Source organism: Caenorhabditis remanei, chromosome V, assembly GCF_010183535.1.
Source record: "Caenorhabditis remanei strain PX506 chromosome V, whole genome shotgun sequence".
In the NCBI taxonomy this organism is placed as follows: Eukaryota; Metazoa; Nematoda; class Chromadorea; order Rhabditida; family Rhabditidae; genus Caenorhabditis; species Caenorhabditis remanei.
This window is the reverse complement of record NC_071332.1, coordinates 11845940-11869331: the sequence shown is the minus strand read 5'-3', so window position 1 is coordinate 11869331 and position 23392 is coordinate 11845940. Positions and strand designations below refer to the sequence as shown.

General features: G+C 36.1%; 7 protein-coding genes across 7 annotated transcripts; 1 reads left to right on the top strand and 6 right to left on the bottom strand.

The window, feature by feature from the left end:
* Positions 1-1827: 1827 nt before the first annotated feature.
* Positions 1828-2114, bottom strand: GCK72_019172 (uncharacterized protein; the record flags this gene model as incomplete). The annotated part of the gene is made up of 2 exons (XM_053732908.1): positions 1828-1997; positions 2066-2114. 2 exons carry the CDS (start codon positions 2112-2114, stop codon positions 1828-1830), a joined length of 219 nt encoding a protein of 72 aa, XP_053581821.1.
* A 5408-nt stretch (positions 2115-7522) lies between these two features.
* GCK72_019171 (uncharacterized protein) lies at positions 7523-8427 on the bottom strand (the record flags this gene model as incomplete). The annotated part of the gene is made up of 3 exons (XM_003115496.2): positions 7523-7714; positions 7772-7906; positions 8167-8427. The coding sequence occupies 3 exons, from the start codon at positions 8425-8427 to the stop codon at positions 7523-7525; spliced, it is 588 nt and encodes a 195-aa protein (XP_003115544.2).
* A 3539-nt stretch (positions 8428-11966) lies between these two features.
* Positions 11967-13592, bottom strand: GCK72_019170 (uncharacterized protein; the record flags this gene model as incomplete). The annotated part of the gene is made up of 8 exons (XM_003115206.2): positions 11967-12149; positions 12196-12376; positions 12429-12638; positions 12685-12780; positions 12823-12964; positions 13014-13144; positions 13220-13381; positions 13432-13592. 8 exons carry the CDS (start codon positions 13590-13592, stop codon positions 11967-11969), a joined length of 1266 nt encoding a protein of 421 aa, XP_003115254.2.
* A 369-nt stretch (positions 13593-13961) lies between these two features.
* GCK72_019169 (uncharacterized protein) lies at positions 13962-14496 on the bottom strand (the record flags this gene model as incomplete). Its single annotated transcript, XM_053732907.1, has 3 exons — positions 13962-14069; positions 14179-14253; positions 14299-14496. 3 exons carry the CDS (start codon positions 14494-14496, stop codon positions 13962-13964), a joined length of 381 nt encoding a protein of 126 aa, XP_053581820.1.
* Positions 14497-15336: 840 nt separating this feature from the next.
* On the bottom strand, positions 15337-15723 carry GCK72_019168 (uncharacterized protein; the record flags this gene model as incomplete). Its single annotated transcript, XM_053732906.1, has 3 exons — positions 15337-15418; positions 15469-15603; positions 15647-15723. The coding sequence occupies 3 exons, from the start codon at positions 15721-15723 to the stop codon at positions 15337-15339; spliced, it is 294 nt and encodes a 97-aa protein (XP_053581819.1).
* A 362-nt stretch (positions 15724-16085) lies between these two features.
* GCK72_019167 (uncharacterized protein) lies at positions 16086-18237 on the bottom strand (the record flags this gene model as incomplete). The annotated part of the gene is made up of 9 exons (XM_053732905.1): positions 16086-16397; positions 16448-16530; positions 16587-16801; positions 16848-17162; positions 17207-17371; positions 17683-17764; positions 17810-17932; positions 17977-18091; positions 18136-18237. The coding sequence occupies 9 exons, from the start codon at positions 18235-18237 to the stop codon at positions 16086-16088; spliced, it is 1512 nt and encodes a 503-aa protein (XP_053581818.1).
* A 2078-nt stretch (positions 18238-20315) lies between these two features.
* Positions 20316-21904, top strand: GCK72_019166 (uncharacterized protein; the record flags this gene model as incomplete). Its single annotated transcript, XM_053732904.1, has 8 exons — positions 20316-20513; positions 20562-20646; positions 20691-20769; positions 20818-20952; positions 20995-21058; positions 21244-21396; positions 21588-21765; positions 21816-21904. 8 exons carry the CDS (start codon positions 20316-20318, stop codon positions 21902-21904), a joined length of 981 nt encoding a protein of 326 aa, XP_053581817.1.
* Between the last annotated feature and the right edge of the window lie 1488 nt (positions 21905-23392).

Below are 23392 nucleotides of genomic sequence, written 5' to 3'. Positions count from 1 at the left end.
GAGATAAGTCTCATAAATGTGAATACTGTAGTGTATTATTTATGGTATCGCTATGACATAAATCGTGGAACGCGAGAATGACTTTGTTGCGTGCTTGTGGAACAAGTAAGAGCTAATAAGCTTATTTCCACCTGCTCTATTTCGACAAACACCAAACCTCCTAAAAAATGAAGGCGGAGTTTCGGGAACGAGTAGAGGCGCCCGCCAACATCTCACGGAGCAAAATTACACAAGAAGGAGCCCACGTGATAATATGAAGGGAAGAGGAAGCGAAACAATTTGGGGGAAATGTTTCTAATTTCGAAGAAAAGAGAACGATGATCAAAAGTGCGAAATTGAAGAATAAGACGACTAAATCGTCTATCGTATTTGATTCACACTTCTTCTCTCTTTTCTTTTTTGGCCTTGATTATCTTTTTCTATCTCGCCACTTGTCTGATTGACCAGAGGGGTGGGCGCCGTGAAGAAAAAAACCGTTCGATCATTGTCATCTTCACAGATATCGTGTTGGAATTCGATAGTGGAGTGTGAGATGAAAAAGATCGGAAATGAATGGTAGTGACAATTCGAGAACAGTTTACTCTAACCTGAACTGATTATTTCCTACGAAATGCGTTGGGTAGTCCCAATCGCTTTCGGAGTTCGCAGCATTTCCTAGTTAAAGAGCCATGCACACAGAAGAGGACTTGACGACTGATTGAGACACCATAGGACATTTTATAAGGAGCAAACTTATCCGGATATTTCGTCAAATACTCTTAATTCTTTGAAAGATAAGCGTTGATTAGAAGAGATTACAAGTTAGTCAGAAAAAGTCATCGAAAAGACTCATCTCATTTTGGAGAATGAATAATTACGCTTCAGAGGAGGTCTATTAAATTTATAGACATTGAAAGTGATTTCCAATACAAAAGATTCATCTAAACAACCGGAACTCTCAAACTGATCGAGTAGAATGGATGACTGAGCGAGTGAGAGTGACCGCGTAGTAGTAAAACTGATGACTGAATTTATGGCGCGAAACGGCGATAACATATTGCAACATTTCCCTTCGAATGGCAGAAATGACACTGGGTGCCAGTAGGTAGCAGCCAGCTGATAACATGATAATACGTAAATACGTGCATGCAGTACGGTCATCATGATGATTTATATAGTGTTTAGAGCGAACACCAGACGGAAATCGGTCAAACTTCACCGTTTTCGACTGACCAAAGGGGAGAAACATTCAGATTATCCAGTTGAAATGATAAATCAGTCACCAAATGAATCAAATGCACTGCGCTAAACAACAACCAAATAAAAATGGTATCCATTAGCAACAGTTGACTGAACATTTGACTAACTAATGTGATTGTATCTGTTGTGTCAAAGACAACGTCTTCTTATCAATTGACATCTTCAAGAGGAAAAAGAGGAAGTGGGCGGAGCCTAACAGTTCAGAAACCACGATATCAAATACTCAACATTTCTGGCGAAAAAAGAGCGAAAACACTAAAATTTCGTGTAGAAAATCGAAAACAAGCTGTTTTGTATTTTTTTCTGCATTTTTTGTTTGTTTTGTGCTGTAAGTGTTTTTTATTTTGGAAAAGGAAGACAAAAAAAGAGAAATTTGTACTCCAGGGGTTTGTGGTACTTCTCACCTAGCCCCTCGTTGTAGTTGTGCTAAACAAGTACAAACAAACCGGGTGGCGCCCAGCAAGGAAATTATGTCAATTCTGTTTGAATTGGCTTGGTGCCAATTGTCTTATCATGATTTTCTCATGGTTTTCCTTTGTTTAGATAAATTAAGTCGTCATTTTTATTATTCAGGTGGAACAGTTATTTCTAGACGGGGCTTGGAACACTTTTTTTTAATAAAACCTCGATCATTGAAGATCTAACACTTCTCCCTTTACTAACCTTATGCTTTCGCTCATTTTCCGGCGATCCCGTATCGTGCCGATCGTACGGCAACGTGCTCATCGACGGCGGTGGTGGCGCTGATGCTCCAAGCCCTAGAAACGTTTTATTACTTTTTTTAAGATGAAAAAAGAAAAGGTCCGGAAAATGAGCAAACAAAAACCTTTGCGTAAGTACGTGTTCGCGAGTTCAATAGTGCTTGTGGTTAGCATCGTTTGAATGGAAATGATGGAAGTGGTAGTAGTAGTAGTAGTACTGGGTTATTCAAGATTTGTAGGGTTAGGTAACTGAAAAGGAAGACGTTTTTTTCAGTTTCGATTAGTACAGAAAGGGTAGGTTGGATTAGATAACAGACGTTTTATGAAACACTTATTTGATCCTTTCACTGTCATTATGTACTGTGTAAAAAAATTTCAAGAAGAAAGAATTCCGAAGATCTAGTTACAGGAAATTGATGTGTTTTAGACCAGGATGGAGTTTAATGTGGATAGAACACGAAAAGAACCGCTCAACGGGTGTTTAAAAAAAACCTACTTCCAACGCATTTCGAAATATGGCCCCCCATTGTTCGATGGAATTGAACTATTTGAATCAACAGACAAGACGAGACAATGGATTTGAAATGAAATGAAATGATGCTCAATGTGCAAAATATTGTTACACTTTTATGCTGCGGTCGGTCAGAGACTGTCTTCAAAGGCTCCGAGACACGCCCCTTTCTTCCGATGATCGAAAAAGATGAGACAAAAAATGAAGGGGAAGAAGACGAATTTTGAGCCGGAAGAGAACCGAAACATAGAAAATTGTGCGAAACTTACAAGATAGAGGGTGGAGAAAGTATGAAGGTGCGTGACAACTGACAGATGAGACGAATAGGACACCTGGCTCGCGGTTTACGAGCGAAAATGAGAATTGAATAGGGATGAAAAAAGAAAGTTGAACCGGGGATGCAGTTATTAGTCAATTGGTTCTAGAACAGTCATCTCCGAAAGACTATATCTGTTTCCTCTTTGAAACAGATAAAATAGCATGGTAGGATGAAAAACTACAGAGGAATTCTCTTCGTTTCGAAAACAATTAATTAAATTTCCTGTTTCCTGTTGAGCCTGACTTCCTGTTGTCGGACTAAACGAGTTCTCGTGCTTTTTTGAAGCAATTTCCGAGAAAAAAGGCTTATGTGAAGTCAAAAACTCGATATTGTACCAGATCTCTAATAACTAAACGGATTATCTTGTTTAGGTCGTCAGAATAGGGGCATATTGGATGCTAACAACAATTGTTGTCTCAGTTCACACCACACCAATATTTTGACACTATACGTCCGTCTCAAGGCTCTTTACAGTTTGCAGGCACGGAATATTCTATCAATTCGTCTATTTCTAGCTTCCATCAATTTTCCAATCAATCTTCCATTATCTTTTCTATCAAAATTCCAATCACATTGTGTCACCGGAGACAAAGTCTGTTCCTTTTAAAATTCCATGAACAATTTTTTACTTGTCTACACTCCAACACACGCCTACACGAATGAAAGTGAGATTCAAAGAGAGGGGAAAAAGAGAACGAGAAAAAGGAGCATAAATGCTGTGCACAAATCAACACAACACACGAATGCGCGAGTGCATAGGCAGTGGTAAAACTGAGAAATAAGACAACGAGATAGAGAGACTCACGAAGAGACTACAGAGAAAACCAGTAATACGAACACATCTGTCGGCATGTTGACAAGATGAAGAAGCCTTTGAAGAAACAAATATATGTGTGACTGCTGCGCAACAGACGACCTGTCCTTGACATAAAAGTGATTTCATAGTTTTGGAAGAGCTCAGAAGGCGAACAATTGAGGTCGAAAGATCAATTCATTTCGAACGCCTGAGATGACGAGACGGAAGGGTGACCCGTGAAATATTGAGAGAAAAATGTAGAACGCACGACTCATTAACTATTCAAATAATGTGCATCCTGAGTTAGTTTAATCCAAAAATGTATTATCCTTTCTGGATTATAGACACAGCATCTCATGATACTATTTGGGAAATTAACGAGACTCCTCAATTTATCGATCAATATTTTAATGAAGAACGGTATTAATATAATAGTTTTAAAGTTATGAAAAGCTCGTTCGAAATTCATGTACAGAAAATTAGACTTTAATATATATTTCTGACTTTTCTTTCTTTTAAAACCGTATTCAATCAAAAGCTTTTTTCACTCCTAGTGTTGTTCGGCTAATATTCAAAAAGTGTGAACGTGAAACTGAGAAAGAGAAAAAGGCAAAGTTAAAGTGCTCAGTAAACAGAAGAAGAAAGATTATCGCAACTTTTTCAAAATGCTTTTCCTGCAGGAGAGAGCTACTATATTTACTGCCCAACACTTTAGTTCACACCACTGCGGTCGGCACTTTGAATGTTTAATGATAGGTTAGGGGTCAATTTTTGAAAGAATATGAGAAATAAAACGAATTTACTAACGAATACGAAAGTCATAAGCTGAAACCAAAAAAAAATTTACGGGAAATATGAGGAACTAAATAGGTACTTTAAAGTTGAAGTCCAAGTAAAAGTAAAGACGAAATTGCTCAAGAAAATGAAGAATTTATGGAAAGAAAAATTCGAGAGTTGACGGAGACAGCTGAATATCAAAAAATCACCAAGACAACGACGTCTTTTTGGTCATGAAAAGAGCGAAGAAGAGAAATATGAAAAATGAAAGCGGAAGTTTTTTGCAATTCAGATACTAATCTTGAATGGATGATAGATTTTGGGCAGAATATGAGTGAGAACTGACCAGAACGTTGTTTGTACAGTTAAAAATTACTTTTTGAAGAACAAACCCAAAATTGTTCACTAATTGACAACATCAATTCATTACCCGGTTTTTTACGTTTTCGTCCAATTTTTCCGCACTTTTCGACGAAATTCTGGACGACGACAGGCGACAGTTCGAAAGAGATCTGAAAACTGACGATATTCTCGGTGTTTGACAAAGTTGAGTAAAAAAGAGTCACGAGAAATGAAAAGAGGTAAAACTTTCAAAAACTCATTCATTATTCCTGTCACCGTTTTAGGTAGGAGGCAAGAAAAGAGGAAGAGGGGTTTCAAGGTGACCAAAGAAAATAATTGATGACAGCGAGGGATGAATTGGCAAAAATAGGAGAGGAAACTAAAAATAGGTAAGGGTTTTGTTTATGAACTTATTGGCAAATATTCTGTTCCAGTCATTTTTAGAGAGTAAGATTGTGTAACATTTCCAAAGATTGAAAGAAAAAAGATTATTCCACGAACATTCAATTAAAGAACATTTTAAATTCACATGCGCCTTTAACTGGTGACCGGTGACCAGAAAATCATAACATATATGTCAGAAAGTAAACAATAGGTTCGCGTTTCTGCATAGAGGGACTTCTCGTCATTTGAAAACTTTTCGTCGTTCAAATGGCTACGGACATTTGCTTTCAGGCATAATGTGATTTTATCAGATTTGAGAATCGTGAGTATTGATAGATATCCTCAGTTCGAGTACAGAAAGATTTGATATTTTTCATTGTATGGATTTGAGCTTTAAATGTTCAAAATCTCAAAAATGAATAACAAAAAAATATAAAAAGCAAAAGCTGAAAAATTTTCAAGTGTCTGCATAAACTCGTATGGTCCGTTGCTTGCGGCCAATGCGCATTACTAAAATGCGCACCGTAGTCTGGAAAGAGTCCCCAGTCAGAAAAGAGAGAAGAGCATCTCTTTTGTTGCTCCAGCTGCTAGGAGAGCACACTTTCACTCGCAATCTAGGCGCATAGGAAATTTCATAAAATTCTCATTTGAAGCGTAGAGTCTGTTCCTGAAATTTTTAGATTTGAACCCCAAGTACATAACAAAATTTGAGAAAAAATATCCGATTCATTTCGATAAAGTAAGGTCAAGGAATAAGTGAGATCAACTCGTGAAACAAAGAGACACAGAAAATGCGACAAAAAGAAGGAGAACTTTTAGGTACAAAGAAGACACACAAATATGAATATTCGAGGAAAAATATAGGAGTTCAAGTGAGGGAAAAATAAAATAGAATGGAAGGTAGTAGGTACATTTCAGACGGTCGTCTCGATTTTCATTCCATATCGGAGGTTGTCAATTGAGGAGTTTCTAAAATAATTATTTATTTGTGACTGGGAAGTAGATTTGTCCAATTCAACATTTCTGTTCTGTTGGCTAACACTTCTGTTCTGCATGTCCCGAGTCCAGACCCATCTAACCTTTACTCTTTTTTTTCAGCTGTTTCTGAGAATTTTCGAAATTTTTTTGTCGTGACTCATATCCTATTGCTCTTAGATAAATGGAGGAACTTCGGTCCCATCCCCTCTTTATCCTAACCGTCAGGTGTTTCCAGTCGACCGGCTGACTTGCGGTCCCCACTGGGTCTCTGATTCCACCCCACTATCTGATATCAGTTGTTTCCCGCCTTCAGACAGGTGACAACCAAGGGATCGTTGAAAAATAAGAGACACAGATGAAAAAGGAGACATTTTGCAGAAAAAACCGAAATGTTTTCAACATTAGCCCCCTTTCATTTGTCTTTGATTTCCCTATTTTTCTATTTTTCTCTCTAGTTGACACAACATTTTGAGTTCGTCGACACCTCTATAAAAAGGTGTTCTGAAAGGTTAAAAACGAAGAAAGTCAGCAGTCAACATGAAGTTTTCAACACAACTGATTCTTTGCCTTCTTCTTTGTATTCTGTTCGTTACTGTCGAAAGGTGAGCATTCATTTCTTATCTAGAGTTAAGAATTTATCGGCTTTTTATAGGGAAATGATGATTGCTAGTGATCACTATTGAGAAAAGTCTAGATTTATCCGTTTCAACTCTCGAAACGTTAGAAATACCGTATCTCCAGTGTCACAGTTACCTTGTTTTCTATAGATAATTCAAATTCACGATATTCCACAGAATCTTCTCCGATTTCCTTTGAAAACTTTATAATTTTCCCCATGTTTTCAGCAGTCTCCCCGACTGGTGGCATCTTCGTTCCCCATTTCCGAAAGACTTCGACGAATGGTCGGATAGTCGTCCGTATCACGGAAGAGTCATTCGACCGATGAGAGTCACCAATGAATAATTTGTACTTTTTATATTGTTTGAAAGCACGCAAGCGTGGATTTATTCATTAACTTTTTGATATTTTACGAATTCAAGAATTCTAATTATTATTTCCCGACGATTCATCAAATGAAGCTTTGTTTTTTTCAAAAAGAAGTCCAAAATAGAAAGAAGAAATAATAGAATTGACATCATGTTATTCAGAAAAAGCAGAAGAATAACAATGGTGACTAGTATCTTATCATATTGTGATGTCTTAATGTTTCAGGGAAAAGTTGAATATAGACAGACTAGAACCTGTTTTCACGAACATCTCATCAGAAATTAGGCTAGATGTAAAGATAGGAATGCTGAAGAGTTCAAGATGAGAGTTTCGTAGTCAGCATATTTCATCGAGGGATACCCCTCAACATATATAGTCATGAAAATTCTCGTATGAAATATCTATTTGAAAAAAAAAATTCCAGACTCTTGTTATGGTAACCGAATACTGTAGACACGCTATTTTTTTTTGACACCATAGAAAAAAACTCACGCTGTTCCCATTGTATCTTCAGTTGTTGTGGTATCCAATGAGGGCATCATAGCCGTATCAAAAAGTGAATTACTCAGCCTCCCCCATGTTCGACGTTTACTTTTTCCATCACATGGACCCGTGAGATCACCATTTTCAGATGCGGTTATTGTAGACTGAGAGTTGGTTGTGTTGGTGTTGATGGTCTCCTGAAATGAAATTTCAATATGAGTTGACTCAATCTTTTTTCGAATAACTGTACTCACCTCACTCTCCATTCTGACATTCTTGCTCGGCAGGCTCTTTCTCGTAGACTGATCTTGTTTCTCCACTGACTTGCCTCTTGGAATAACAACTGGTTGTGGTGGAGGTGTAGAGTCCACTCGAGAATCGGATATATACTGAAAAGAATGAGATGTTTCAAATGCTGGAATTATTTCTGGAGTGATATATTCAAATGACGGAACATAACAAGCAATCTGTGGTGAATACTTCAAGACTATTCTTCCACTGAGTACACTGTGTTCTCTAGAAAATAGGTGTTGACTAATACTAAATAAAGACGTAAATAAATAAATCAACTTGCCGGGTGACAGTAGTATTTCTAGAATAATGTCAATTGTTTTCCTTGTTCAATCTAGAGACTCTTCTCAAAACTAACCTCCAAATTAGCCGACTGTCTTCTTGACTCAATTACAACACAATCATAATCACATGGTTTCTGATTCCGATGCAGCAATCGATGTATTTCATCCACATAATCTTCTGGTAACTTCTCCACATTTCTCTTCTTTCTCCGATGAGATATAGTCTCCCAACACGTCGAAACACAATTACATATCACTATTAATATGGCCAGAACTAGGCCTAATCCGAGACACGTGGCAAGAACTTCGACGGCTGTTAGACCTATTACTCCCATTTTGAAGGGTCAGAAGGGGCTCAGGGCATTTGTAGTTGTGGAGAATTCTGGAAGAAACATTTAGGATTGGTTGAATCGAGAAACTTCGAAATTTCACGTTTATTGGAATCCGGCACATCATCAGGTAATTTTTGATATTCGGAGTGATTCAAAAATAGAAAATAAGCAAAAGAGAAAGGATTAAAAGCCGGAAAAAGGAAGTTTTTGCACATTTTTTCGAGAAGAAATACGAGGTTCTCACAAGGCTTTAGAAAGTTTTTGAAGTGCGAAAATCAGAGGAATTCGTATTTTTCTACATGGATATTCCGAATATTTTCTGACAGTGACTTTAAAAAAAAGGACTTTAAATTGATGCTCTTCAATCAGAGAGTTCTAATTCGAGATCATAGTTTCTCAATGTTTCAGCCAATTGAATTTCACAAAGCTACTATCTGTACTATCTGTAGTTAGATCTAATATATCTGACAACAGTTTTTATGAAGACTCAAAAAAGAAAAGAAGCGAGACTATATTGAAAAAAAAAACTGAAAGGATGACGATGTGGAGGATGATGAGGCGCAATCCAATTAGTCATTATGCTTGATTGAGTTTTATTTTATTTACGAAACTTCGGTTGACCAGTACTACTTTTCGAGAATTTGAAAGACGTTGAACTGACTAAACTTCAGTTTTTGGAGTATTGCACTAGTGTCTGCAAGAGGGAATTCGGTTACTTCAAACTGTGAAGTTGACCATAAAAGGAATCGTGGAAATCTCAAAGATCTGTGTAATTTCAGTTGAGAATCAAGTCAAACAGTTATGCCTAACTCTCACTATTTTAACTACTACTTTCAGGAGCCAAAGGTAGAAGAGCAAACACCAAAAAGAAAGAAAAGAATTTCGAAAAAAGAAAGAAGTTCTCTCGAAAAGGTTTGTTTGAGGTATATAACTTTTGACTATTTGAACAAATAAATCAGTAAAAGGGAGTCACTCCCTCAACCCAAAAATGGAGTAAAAATGGGAGAGAGAGAGTCAAGGACAAGAGAGATTTAGGGAAAGAGAGATAGAAAAGAAACTGGTAGAATGACTGAATGACACTATTATATACTACCACTTTTCTATCGGATGGTTTTGGAGAGAACGAGGAATAGTTTAGTGAGGGTAATCAAGAGATTGTTGCCAGTTTATTGTGGTTCGATTTGAATAAAAACGAAGGACCACTTTTGTCGGAAAGTCACAGAAGGGAAGGTCATGTTAATGAATGGAGTAGTTGGATTAATTGGTGAATCCAAATCCAAGGACTAAATAGTGAGAACAGGTAACAACGAAGTAAGAAATTGGGATCGGGGTTTTTTGTCTGATTTTTTGCTTTTAAGAGACGGAAAAAAATCAGACCAGTGATGCTTCAACAACTCTGGAAATTCTATAGAAACCTCAATAAAATTCTAAGAAATCCTTTCGCCCCTCATCAATGATAATTGAAAAGTTCAAAGATGAAATTGGTCATTGACCAGTTATTGCTCTCGAGTGAAACTAAAACTTTTCGACATTTTTTAAACTTTTAACACTTCTTTTCGAAAAACTTAGCCTCATCTCGTATTTCCTTTTTGCAAGTTGATAGTTTTAAACTTTAAAAAAACAGCTGTCAGTCAGTAAACCGAACAATTTTTAAATTCCCCAACGAATTCAATTCTATGAAAAATGTCATGTTTTCGGGTTTCCATGAAAAACAGGAGGTCCTATTCATCATAAATTCAAAAAAAAAACTTGAAAAAAAAGAAGTTCGAGAATTCGAATTCAAACGTCAAAAGTGGCTCACGAAAATTGAATTGCCGTCTTTTTGAGATGGCACAAAAAGAGCAAAAATAGTTATTTTTTACAACAATAGAGGAAATATAATCGGAGGAAAACTTGGGATAAGAAGTATAAGAAAATGAAAAAAAGATCGACGGGACCAATTGTCATTTCCAATGTTTCTCCATCGGAAATGAACCGGATATCGGAGGTCAGACATCGATAAAAGATGAGATGATGATAAGAAAACATCAATGAGAGTGCTCCTGATGACTTCGCGGAGCATAAGAAAAAGAGGGATAGGTTTCTCATCTTTTTATTCGAAAAACGATAGGTTGACATGATATTGGTTATATTGAAGATAAGAGAAGGAAGTTTGGAAAATGATACGGAGAGAACGGGGATGAATGAGAGCTGAAATTGGGAAGAGATAACGCAATGAGGCTAGTGACAACTGTAAAGCTAAAGTTCAGGAGGAAATGTTTCTAAAATTCCGAAGTGACCTCGCGTTTCCAAACTATAGACAAGCCAAGAAATCAATGGAGCTATTTTTCAAAAGGTCGTTAAAATTCCAAGACCAATATCATGTTTTTGAATACACTTCTAGCTGAATCTCACTTTCGAAAAACTTCAAAAATGTTCACACTTTTCAGACAACACAATTAGTTTTTTGCCGACTTGAGAGAAGAAGAGAAAGTACATTATTCTTTAGTCGAGTGGGTGAATTGTGTGTTATTCGAGCATTAACGATGCTCTAATGGTGTTCTTGTTAGCGCGCCCATCTTTTTTTTTGTTTATTTTTAAGAGGAGTGAGATGTTGAAAAGTGGTAGCTGGAGCTATTTTGGAGTGTGTATAGAAATATTTGAATAAGATTAACATTCGAAACAGTTTCTCAATTATACTTTTTGATTTTCATAACTTTCATCTGTTTTTGTCAAGTCTGAAAACATTATGGCGAGAGTAATTTCGAGGATTACTGTATTAAAAAAACATATTGATAAAAATCCGATGGGGATCAATTCTAGCTTTCAACACACCGGACCATAATCATCTGTAGAAGTGGAAAAAAAACTGTTCCGATTGAAACAGATGGTCAACTACCAATTGTCTCGTCACAGACGGAACATTTGGTCAGTCACAAAAGCAAGTGAACGAAACGATTCATAGGTGTCGTCTGTTTTCGGATTCAAAATAAGGGGGTGGTGTCCTACAGATGCAATGAAGGTTTGGGAGGGTTAGGGTCAAAAAGGCAGATGGCCACTCCTCGTTTCGTTTTCCGTGTAGAAGATGAATTTTATGTGGTGCCCTTCTTCCTCTTCCGCTCCCTTTCCTCCTGGTGGTTGCTTCTATCTCTCTCACATAAAAATGAAAAGACAAAGAAGAAGAATGTCGAGGGTCCGGCCAGATGATATTCATGTGACACTTTTTGACTGATCTGGTCATTTTCCAATGGAAACACACACACTTTGTGGGTGGGAAAAGTGGCAGAAGAGCAGCTGTTTCGAATGATTCGAATGAATTAATCGGACGAAGATTTGTTTTATGCAAATTTGTGGAAATTCGGATGGAAAATCGACAAGGAATTGATGATTATCTCTTTGTGGGTTTCGGAAAGGATGGCATTAGAAATTAAGTGTCTTGATACGACGTTGCAAAAATTTAAAAAACAAATGGAATGTTATGAAACTTTTATGAACCGATAAGATTGTATCTCGTTAAGAATGAGAGCAGTGATCACAGATAGAACTTCATGATTAGTAAATTATCAAAGCGAAGAATTGTTTCTCATTTCAGTATAGTAATTATTTTTCAGCTCCGCAAGTGTTGGAATCGACATGCACGATCTGTCGACTTCATTCGATAACTGTCGTAGATGACTCGCATTTTCTCCGTTATGTAATGCACCGAGAAGAGCATCACATTTCTGAGAAACGAGATTCACAGAGTCCTGCAAATTCATATCTGAGAGAAATTATTTGATACCATCACAGTACTTTTATATCTATAAGGAAACTCTTTCCAGTGTTAGAATACATTTGTGACAAGTTCGAAGATTCGTCATGCATCGTTCTTCGAAGAGTTTTCAGAACTTCTTTCCATTCTTCAACGTCCGAAGGATTGGGTGTAGCTCGCAAGCAACGGGATACCAGTCTTTTGGAATCATTGTTGGCATTTCTGGAAAACAGGACACGATAACTTTTACAACTTCTTTTTATATCATACCCACCTCAATGAATTCAGTCGATTAGTCCAGTTCCTCTCAATAATTTCATTCCACACTTTTCTCAACATCATCTTCTGAATTTCTTCAAATTGTCTGTTCATTTCCGTTCGTCTTCTCTCAGCTTCTTCATACATTCTCTCCCGTTTCCTTTCGAAATCATTGTCAATTTTCCTTCTACGTTTATTCTGTTCGTCTTGTGCTCGTTGAAGTTCTCTGCAATACTATTCAATCGATCATGTTGCTCTCTAGTAACTCTTACTGTTCTCTTTCGATATTTTCCCGACGGAAATTCAGATCATTATTCTGTATTCGGTCATCAACTAGTCTTGATCTTAGTTGCAATCTCTCCTTTTCTCTGTAATTAAAACTCTTGTCTAGTCCAATACTCTTCACTAACCTCTCATGTTCTTCATTATCAAACTTTCCCTCCTCTCTAATTCTCTTGATTTCTCTTTCAGTTTCATTTTCCATTTCTCGATTCTTTCGCTTGTTATCTTCTCTTGCTCTTTCAATCATTTCTTGAACACGATCATTTTGTACTGAAAATTCGGGATGAGTTTCCTTAACAAGTCGATAAAAACGCTATACATTCTCTTTCCATTCTCAACCTTCGATTTTCTTCCCTCTCACTTTCATCATTCAAGCGGCGAATTCGTTCTCTTTTTTCTCGAGATTCAGCTCTTATTTTCTCGAGTCTTTTTTGATGCTCAGCTTCTTCCCTGAATTCGGAATTTAACTAATGATCAACCAATACAGATCCATTTAAATAAATGAAAGAAATAAAATAAAGTTACCTTCTTTCTCGTTCTTCTCGTCCTATCTGGTAGTTTTGACTCTCCAGATCAGCTGAGAAACCACTTGTTGGAAGACCAACTTGTCTTCTTACATCATCCATTCTCTGGTCAAAACGTTGTCTGTTCTCTGCCATTTGCCGTTGGAAATCATTGTCTTGGAACCTGAAGTAAAAACATTATATTATGTGAAGATAAACAGAGCAAAGACTGACCGATTATTTGTAGAATAATACTGTTGAGTGGAAAGATTATAGGGGTCTGGATGCCTTGGAACAGGTGGAAGTATTGTTAAATCGGAACGTTTTCGTTTTCTACAGCAACAAAAAATAGTGGAACATAGATCACGAATGAATTTACTGCATTCGGCGCCCATCTTCTAGAAAGAATAAATTCTATGAAAGACTTCCAACTAAATATTGAATAGCAATAACACGTTGCCCAAAAAGACGATGAGCAATAGACAATTCAGTAAACAAGAAATGAACTGATATGAAAAACCAACGAGGAAAATTAGGAGTGAGGAAGAAATAGAAAAGGTGAGGGCAGAGAAATAGAGATGAGGAAGAGAAGTATTGGAGAATTATGTACATACAATAGACAACGAATGAAAAAGAACAATATTTACAGTAACGTTGAAAGAATGAAACGGGAGATGGACCTTTGGAAAAGATCAATTTCAATTAACAGTTGTTTTTGGAAGAAAATGAAAAAACAAGAGCGACAGAAAGATTGTGAGATATCATTATGTCACAAGTTGCCTCTCGATGACTGAATGCTGATTGATAATTTTCATTCCAGAACTTCGAAGTTCCTTAAGAATTTCCATTTGTTTCTCCAAGTTACCCAAATTCTGAAATACAATTTCTGTTTTAGAGTGTTGTTTTCAGTTTCTAATAATCAGATTCAAGCATAACTATAAGGCATTGTTAGAGATAATTCGTCATCATGAATAAACTCACCACTTTCTTTTTCTTCGAGTGATGAATACAGATTGAATTATTGTTCAAAACGGTACCGAGATCGAGTGTATAATCCTTAACAGAAAAGAAACAAATCATCGGTTTTCAATCATAAAATACCTTCAAAATCTTGTGAACAGTTTCTTTATGACTACGTGAATCGTTCAGTTCTCTCGTGAATCCTTGCTCTCCAGTTCTCAATTTCTCCATAGAATCTTTGAAAAGTTTGATCTCGAAATCCAAAATTAAAGTTTCTTTTGTTCTGACTCGAACAATAACTTTCTGAAGATTCTCTGAAGTTTTTTCCAGTAAATTCATTAGCTCCAAAAAAGATTGCAAATGACTTCTTGTGTTCTCAATTTTCTGTTCCTCACAAATTTGGTTGAATGCTGAGAAAATGTGGCTCGCTTTCAATTGAAATGTCCTGTCTATCCATTTACTAAAATACATTTTATTTATTATTCATTTGAAGAGAAATTATTAGAAATTTCTTACAGATGTTCCTGTCTTTTCATTTTGTGTCTCTCGCGATCAGCTTTCAGATTTTGAATTTCTATTTCAAGTTGCTGGAAAAAAGAGAATTAACGGCACAATCTTTCGAATAAAAACAAACCAGTAGAAAAACTTGCTACTTGATGCTAGATCTCGATAAGTTCTATGCTGGATGGACTAGAATTTCGTTTTCGTGTTGTTTCAAAACGTTTTTAAACTATAAATCTATCTCAATTATTTTTAAGAGAAATCGTATAAGATCAATGGCATAGAGCTTACAGAAATACACAATCCGGTATGTTTTTCTAATTACGATTATCATTTTGAACCGTATTTTGAAGCGTACGTATTGTTGATTATCTCACCTGGTTACCAAAGATCAACTCATCAATATTGTTTTCAAGATTCATGTAGAAAATCAGATTTTCGAAAAACTAGTTCAGTTCTAAATTGAAATAATCAATGAAAAGTTAGAAAGAATTACACTACATTCGTTTAATGAGAGTAGAGAGAAGAGTGACAGAAGAGAATTAGAGATGAGCAAGAGAACAAAGAACAAAAGGAAGTAATATGTATTAGAATGGGGAGAGAGACACGTTTCAGATAATTTTAAACAATAATTTATTTGTCGAGGAGAAACTGAAATCATTTTCAGAAGTTGTTTTTTTAATCGCCCATCTTCGTTATAAAATTACGAGCTCCATGAAATAAAATATCAGACCAAGTCTGAAGAACTGAGCCACAGTATCTGAAATTTGAAAATATTATTTTCCTACTCGTACTCTGTTTTCAGAAAACCTTTTCCTTGTTTCACTTGGAATTTTGAACTGATTTGCTTTGATTGGATGCATTACAACAACGTTCGGATTGTATAGTTCATGCCATTTTAGACGATCATCTCCCCAAAGATAACTGGTATTTCGGGCGAGAGGTCTGCAGAATAAAGTTGAAATCGTGTTTGTTTTTGTCGACTTACGTCTCATAGTTGACTGATTTCAAGAACCGATTTATCGCCAGTTCGATGAAAAACTCATTATCATAAAACAACCTCATAAGTGTTGCATAGTACTCACTTTCAGATGTTGGAATGTAATAACTGAAAATAAGGATTCTTCTGGAACTCAGGGAAAACTTACAAATCAGATATACTTCTTCCTTTTTCGATGTCATTTCATTATTGACTGTCTCTTTATTCTTTGAATATCCGTGCTTTTTTAATCCTTTTTCAAATTGTTTCCATGCTTTGGAAATCTTTGGATCAGTGTTATTCTCGATTGTTTTCAATATGTTTTCAGCTGCTTTCAGTCCTAAATATTTTCAGTCAGATTAGTCAATTGATCAGATTACAAACCGTATTCTCCGTCCCACCACATGCTACTATTCTCATGAGTAATACCTCTCGTATGATGAACTTTTTAATAATCAATCCGTTGCCAAATATTGAAAACAGAGTCATCAGCCATCAGAAAATACCCTCGCACATTATTCAACCGCATTTCTTTGACTAGAGTAACACAATGATATGCAATATATCCTTCATGAATTTCAGCTGGATTCATATGAATATAATTGATTGGGTCAATAATTGAAGTAAAATTATCTTGATCAATCAACTGATCAGGATACCAAGAACCACAGAAAATAACTGAAGCGAAGTATGGTTGATAGAGTCTTTGAATTAATCCAAGTCCGTATTTCCACGGATAATTATTTACAACAATCAGAATCTAAAAATTCGGATGTTTTATATACGAAAAAGACTGAAACAGTCATTCACACTATTCTTATTCTGCTTCACAGCGAACAAATCATCGTGCTCTTTTGAAAGCTGCTTGGCAGATGGGAATCTTCTCGATAAATCTGAAATTTATCATACTTTTTGAAAAAAAAATGAAAAAAGTAATTAATCAACTGACTGAAATATCCAGTTTCATTACACCAGTCATCTAAATATCCGAAATAACTAATTTTCTTTTCAGCCATCGTGATGCTCGCCTCTTCAGATTTCTTCGGATCAACCAGTTCGAATTCCAGATTTATTCTTCTACAATTCACATTTCTTTCCGTTTCGTTACTTGATGAAATGTATGGATCTTCATAATTCCCTGTTATCAATTCAGGGAATTGAAAACTGAAGATTTTGTTGTGAATGTTTTGAAACATTGAATGAGTCTTACCCCAAAGACTTCAAGTCTTCCAGAAACGATGAGAGTAATCTGGAATCTTTTTCTCCCCATAAATCATTCTTCACCAATACTTCCGCTAATAAAGTCATACAATCTTCTACATTTACTCTCATTGAACAATTCCAATTATCCAGAAACTCAATCATTTTGCCCGCATCCTCATAAACTTGTTTCTCATCTTTGAAATGTTTCAAATAATCGTGTGCATTTCTGAATTGAACTGCATTTGTGGGTACAAATGAAACAGTTAATCCAGATAAATGAACGATTCTTTGGGAAATAAATGATCTCCAAATATCAGTTGTTCTGCAGAAAGACTTGAGTAATTAACTAAAGAGAAGATAAATTACCTGAAAGAAACAGTAGTTGGTAAGAAGAGCGTATGAAACGCTGTTTTATGGAAAAGAGTATTCTGAGAATTCCATGGAGAATACCTTCCAACTGACAGAGTTATAGGAGGTGCAAACTTATTAAATTTGATGTCTAACCCACTAGTTGAATCAGCGTGGAGGAGTCTGTAGAATTAATTAATTACCGAAAAAAGTCTGGAAGTTACCTGTAAATAGCATCAACGTCTGGATCATGATGTACTAATCTCTGTTGTACGGAAGATCGTTTCATTGTGTAGCATAGTACTTGGTTTTCCCTTCCATTTGTATGTTTCTGGAATATATTTGAAATCGTTCGTGAGTTATCTGTATTACCTCAATGTATTCCAATGGAAATCCTCTCGGCCACATTTGATCAACTCCATAAAACCGATAAGGATTGAAAATACGTTGTCTAAATGATTAGTGAGATTTTACAGTTATCTTTTCCTACTCACATGATCCTTTCACTTGAATTTTTAACTTGATAGCGAACTCCAGATACAACATCTTCGAATTGAAACTGATTTAGTCCAAGTCCTGAAATGGATTATTCTGTATAACTCATTTGAATTTTAGACTTACCATAAGGTTTGTTATCATCATCCGTGTCATAAATCCACTCAGCTCCTTGAGAAATCGCGTATAAATATCCAATATTTTTTCTTGTATAAGATTTGTATGGAAGAGAAGATACAAGAGAAAATGCTGAAAATATCACAAAAATAGTTTGCTTTTCAATATTTTCTCACGTAGAGTCTTCTGATATTCAACTGATAAAAAATGAACATCTTCTAGTTCCCAGTCAATAGGTGTTTTTGTATCAGCAACAACCACCAAATTCCAGTCTCTAAAGGACGATAGTCTCTGGAAACGTTGGATCCATTTCCATTGTAGATTATACTCCTTACCTTCACATCTTCTGTTGGATGATTCACACTAGTAACTACAATCCATTTATTTCCCTTTTTTACTCTTGCCACAGGAATAACATTTTGAGAACTATCGTCCATTTTCAGAATTTTGCGCATAGAAACTCCATTACCGCTACTGTGGTGAATATATACAAAAATCATCGAAATCGAGCCAAACAGAAGAAGTGAAAACTGGAGGTGACGAGGAAATGAATTCATCTCCAAACAGGAGTTTTAATAGAAACTTCTCGTGAACCAACCTGTTGAATAGGTATAGTGAATCTCAACATTTTCTGATCAGAACTAACAAAGTGAATCGAAGAATCCGTTTACATAATATTGAATAAAATGTATTTTCGACCTGAACGATTGGTTTCTCCAATAAATAGTAAAAATGTTCGCATAAGCAGAATTACGACCTCGCAACGCCTTCCTAACGACGAGATTGAAGAGTTTTGACAAACTGAAATTTTGAAGTTCCTAGGCAACACTAAACTATTTCTGAATAGGTGGAGACGGAGATCCATTATTCCTGAACATATATGCACTCAACAGGAAAGATGATATCTGAAATGGGCGTTTTTTTCGAATCCTTTCTCTGTCTGAGGATAATGGGTTTGAAATGTTCATATCCAATCTCAGGGCATTGTAGGAAACCGTTCACACTTCTTCGCTTTCCCATCGGTTCTGGGAGAAATTGGAACTTCTGAAATAAATTCTAGGGAAGAATTAGAGAAGTTATTGAAACTGGACCAACAGAAACCAAAATGTTTGGAATAACGTGTCCATAACATAAACTACATCTCCCTAACTTTCTTTGAAGTTTGGCAAAAATGTTTTCCAAAGATTTAATTTAATAATATTTCCGATAGATCGAACACGCTCTCAGTAAATAAATTAACTTTCCGAAATCAAATTTCCGGCTCTATTTCCGCCAAAATGATTTTTAACTCAATTTCAAATGTCAACTTCCACAAACATTTATAGTATTTTTATTCTCAACTAAACTTTTCTTCTTTCAGTCACTATTATACAGATTTTACGAATTTTGACAAAGATCGTTATAAACCACAAAACCAAAATCCGAAAATCACAACAAATTCAAGAGTTTACTGGAAAAACAAGATAAGAAAGAATTGTATTGTGGGGTGGTTACCTTATAGATACAAATTAAATCAGTTATTTATGAGAATGAATAAACGAGGAAGATACAAAACAGTCATTATAAAAGTTGAGAGTTTGTGGTTTTCTACTAAAAGAAATCATTCGCGGAACAGTTCGTTTGATTTTTCAATTACAATTTTCATGTAGAAATTCTCTCCCAAACAAAATACTCTCGTTAATTTCCCATCGCCTACGCCTTGAAACATCTCCGGATTCTTTCGAAACATCTATTTTCAGTTTTCTCATATTCCCATTCAGTATAAATATTTGGCCGATCAACAATCCCAGTTCCCACCTGGGTGAGTGACACGATTCCCACAATCTCTCATTTCTGCTGAAACTAACACCGAAAAAGTCTCATGATCTTTTCATCACATGTTTTAATGCACGCTTTGTCTCACTTTCTGTGATTGAGAGGATATCCGGAGTACTTTTATGTAACACCCATTCAATTGATGAGAATCTTCAAAACTGTAGTTTCTGCTCATACTTTCAGATTGAATCTAACAATCTGCTTCCTCCGCGTAATTAGTTTGCCGTCCGTAGGCGGTCTTGACTTCCTGTCAGACTTAAAAAAATCTTTTTTCTGTTTGATTGGAACCAATACACAACTTCTGTGCTGAACTTTCTTATCTGAAACGTTTTTGAAGCTATCATAAGATTTTTGAAGCTATCATAAGATTAGGCCCATTTCAACCACATTTGGATATTCTAGATCACATCTGAATTTTTCGTTTTTGTGACTTGTGCTTCAATGTTACAGACAGATGAGTACAAATTTGTAATAGAACAGTAAGACCACGCCTACTTTTAGTCCCCGCCCATGAGTCATGTTCTGATTAAATGGATAGCTGGTGTATCTGTAGTTTGATTTTCTGAACAACTCTATTATTTTTTAAATCTGAAAATTTGATTTTACTCCACAATTTCTTTTAAACTGGTTCTATATACTTACGAAACTATAGTTTTCTTCGTTTCAGGGTATCATCGTTTCTCAGTTCAGTTCTTGAAATATGTCAGATCGTCACTGGCTTGAAATCACAACATATTCTGATCATGTTGGATTCACTATCTCTACAATTGCCAACTTCACTCTTCTTTTTCTATTGGCCGTTCGTCCAACCAAAGCATTGGGATCTTATAGATACCTGATGCTCAGCTTTTGTGTTTTCAGCTTGTTCTATACTTCAATCGAAACTTTTTTAAGACCGGTTAGTTTTAGAGGGAAATTAAGAACTGGAAAATGTTATGATTTTCAGTTAATTCACATTTACGACAACACTATTTTCGTGATTCAAAGGAAACGTTTCGACTATTCGGAGACCACTGCCAGAGCAATTTCTTGTCAGTTTTGAATCTATTCTCTTTGATATAACATACACTTTGAGCTACCTACTGTGGATGTTATGCAATGAGCTTCACTCTATTCGCAGTCCATTTTGTTTATCGATACTATGCTGCTTGCAAGTGAGTTCAATTTTTCAAATCACTTCATTTTTGTTTTGGAAATTTCAGACCTGACAACCTGCGCTATTTCCAAGGTTTTTATTTCGTTTCGTGGGTTCTCGGGGCTATGTTGGTTGCAGGAAGCTGGGGATTCGCCGCATTCATTTTGTACCCGGAAACTGAAAGAACGAAGACAGCATTACTGTGAGTCATGTCTAATGGTACATTTGAAAACTACAATTTTAGACACGTAATCAAAACATCTTATGACTTGGATCCATACTGGATTGGAAATGTTCCGTATAGTTATGTAAGTGAATCAAATTATAGAACTAGTCTACGTGAAATATAACATCATGTCTTCTAAAAGGAAAATGCTCTCACGCGTTTTCTCAGGTTTCTAGTGTGTGAACCACATGTTCGCATGCTACTTTGAAGTTCTTCATTCTTTTGACCTAGCAGTTGGCCAACCAATTTTGAAACATACTTTTCCAGTGGCGGACAGAAAATGGAGTTGAATACCTGAACCCCCGTAACGTCATCGGAATCCTCCAACACGGAGTTATTATGACAGTATCTTTCGGTACTGTATTCTACTGTGGATATCAGACTCATAAGACAATTCAAGCAACGAGCTTCCTTTCTCAGGTTTAGTCTCGTGAGGGACTGTACCTGACCTCCAGTGACATTTTCTGTATATTTAAATAGTTAAATAAAATATCAAATATCAACGAGAGGAGTATCAGACAGAACTAGAGAACTTCAGAATCAACTGTTCAAAGCTTTGGTTTTACAGGTAACTGTCTCCATTACAGTACTCCTACAGTATCCTTTTTCAGACAATCATTCCAACATTCCTTATGTATCTCCCAACTACAATGCTCTTCGTAACTCCATTTGTTGGTTTGAATATCGGATGTTATGGAAATATAACAACGGCAACTGTTCATTTGTACCCTGGAATTGACCCACTCGTTCTCATATTCCTTATCAAAGACTTCCGAAGAACTCTAATGAGTGAGTAACTGTTTTCCTTGGATCTCTCCATGACATTCATTTTGTTTCAGAATCTCTCTGCTTCTGGTCTGCAGCTAAGAGAAGAATCGACACTTCCACCACATTGAAATCATATCAATTAAGTGTCAGCAAGGCTTAAAAACGGAGACGAAGCATACATATTTATTCAAAACTCATTCTCATTTTCTCCACTTAAATATAAATTTTTTCACCCGAAAACATTTATTCTCATCTTAAAATAAATCTACATAATTACAGAACTTCTTTGAAGCACCGAACTAGTCACACTCATAATTTTCTTTGGTGCTTCGCCTAATGCACTTCTGAAATCTGAAATCAAAATGAGAAGAATCAAGGGGTCGACTCCAGGATACAGATGAATGGTGAAAATCGCAATGTTCCCATATGCACCGATATCCAGATTGAGTATTGGAGTGAAGAACACCACAAGCGTGGGTATATATGAAGATCATGGGGAAAGCAGTCTGAAATAGGTATTACTCTCTGTCTGTGAATCTTCTCGACTACTTGAAACACCAAAGCTTTGAACAACTGCTTCTGTACTCTCCTCGTTGTCTTCGACACTTCTCGATGTTTTCTCATTTCAATTACAGTATGAATTCCACAATAAAACACAATACAAAACGAAATGAACATTACAATGAGATGCTGAATAACTCCGACTATACTTAAAATATCAATTCGTCGGATTCCGTTTTCATACTTCCACTGAAACATATGTCATCAGATATTTTCAGACTCAGTTTCACTCACAAACGTATAAGCGACATAGTCCAATTTCCTTATATCCAAATTATATGATCTCTGAGCAACTTCCCTGAAAATAACCCAGACAGTCTCGATACATACATCACATATTTGGACTAACTGAAAACTCTCCAGAGTCCTCTCATTTCCTGGAAAACAGAAAAAAGCGAAGGTAGCCCAACTTGCGGCAGTTAGAAAAACGCCGACTGCCCAATAAAGTAGATTGAAAAGTTTCAGTTTCTTCGGAAAACAAACAGCATGTAGATGAAATGGACAGCGAATAGAGTGAAACTGACAGCAAGGCATCCACAGTATGTCGCTGGAATTTCAGAAAATTTGAAACTTGGCCCGACAGATTCGACTTACCAGAAATAGCTCTTGCAACAGTATGAGAATAATCATACGATTTCCTTTGTAGTACGAAACATGTATCATCATAAATATGAATAAGCTGAAATCTCAACTACCGTAAAATCAGTCTCCCTCAATTCTTACCGGTTTCAAAAACCACTCTACTAATGTATAAAAAACACTAAACACTGAAAAAGTAGCCATCAAATATTTATATGGACCAAGCGCCTGAAGAGGCAATGTACTTAGGAATACCAGTAGTATAAAGTTTATCACAAAGCTCAAAGCAGTTCCAACTGCTGCAGCTTTCTGAGTTATAATTAACCAGATGGCATCAGACATTTCGATTGAAATGAAACTGAGAGAGGTGTTGATAACCGGTGGGCAGGAACGAGTGTCTTGGGACTTTTTCAGTTTTCAAGGAATTCCCTATTTCTCTCTGCTGCTTAAAACATGTACATAAGAGCCAGCGTAGTAATTTGATGAGGTCAGGATAATATGTTTTAAT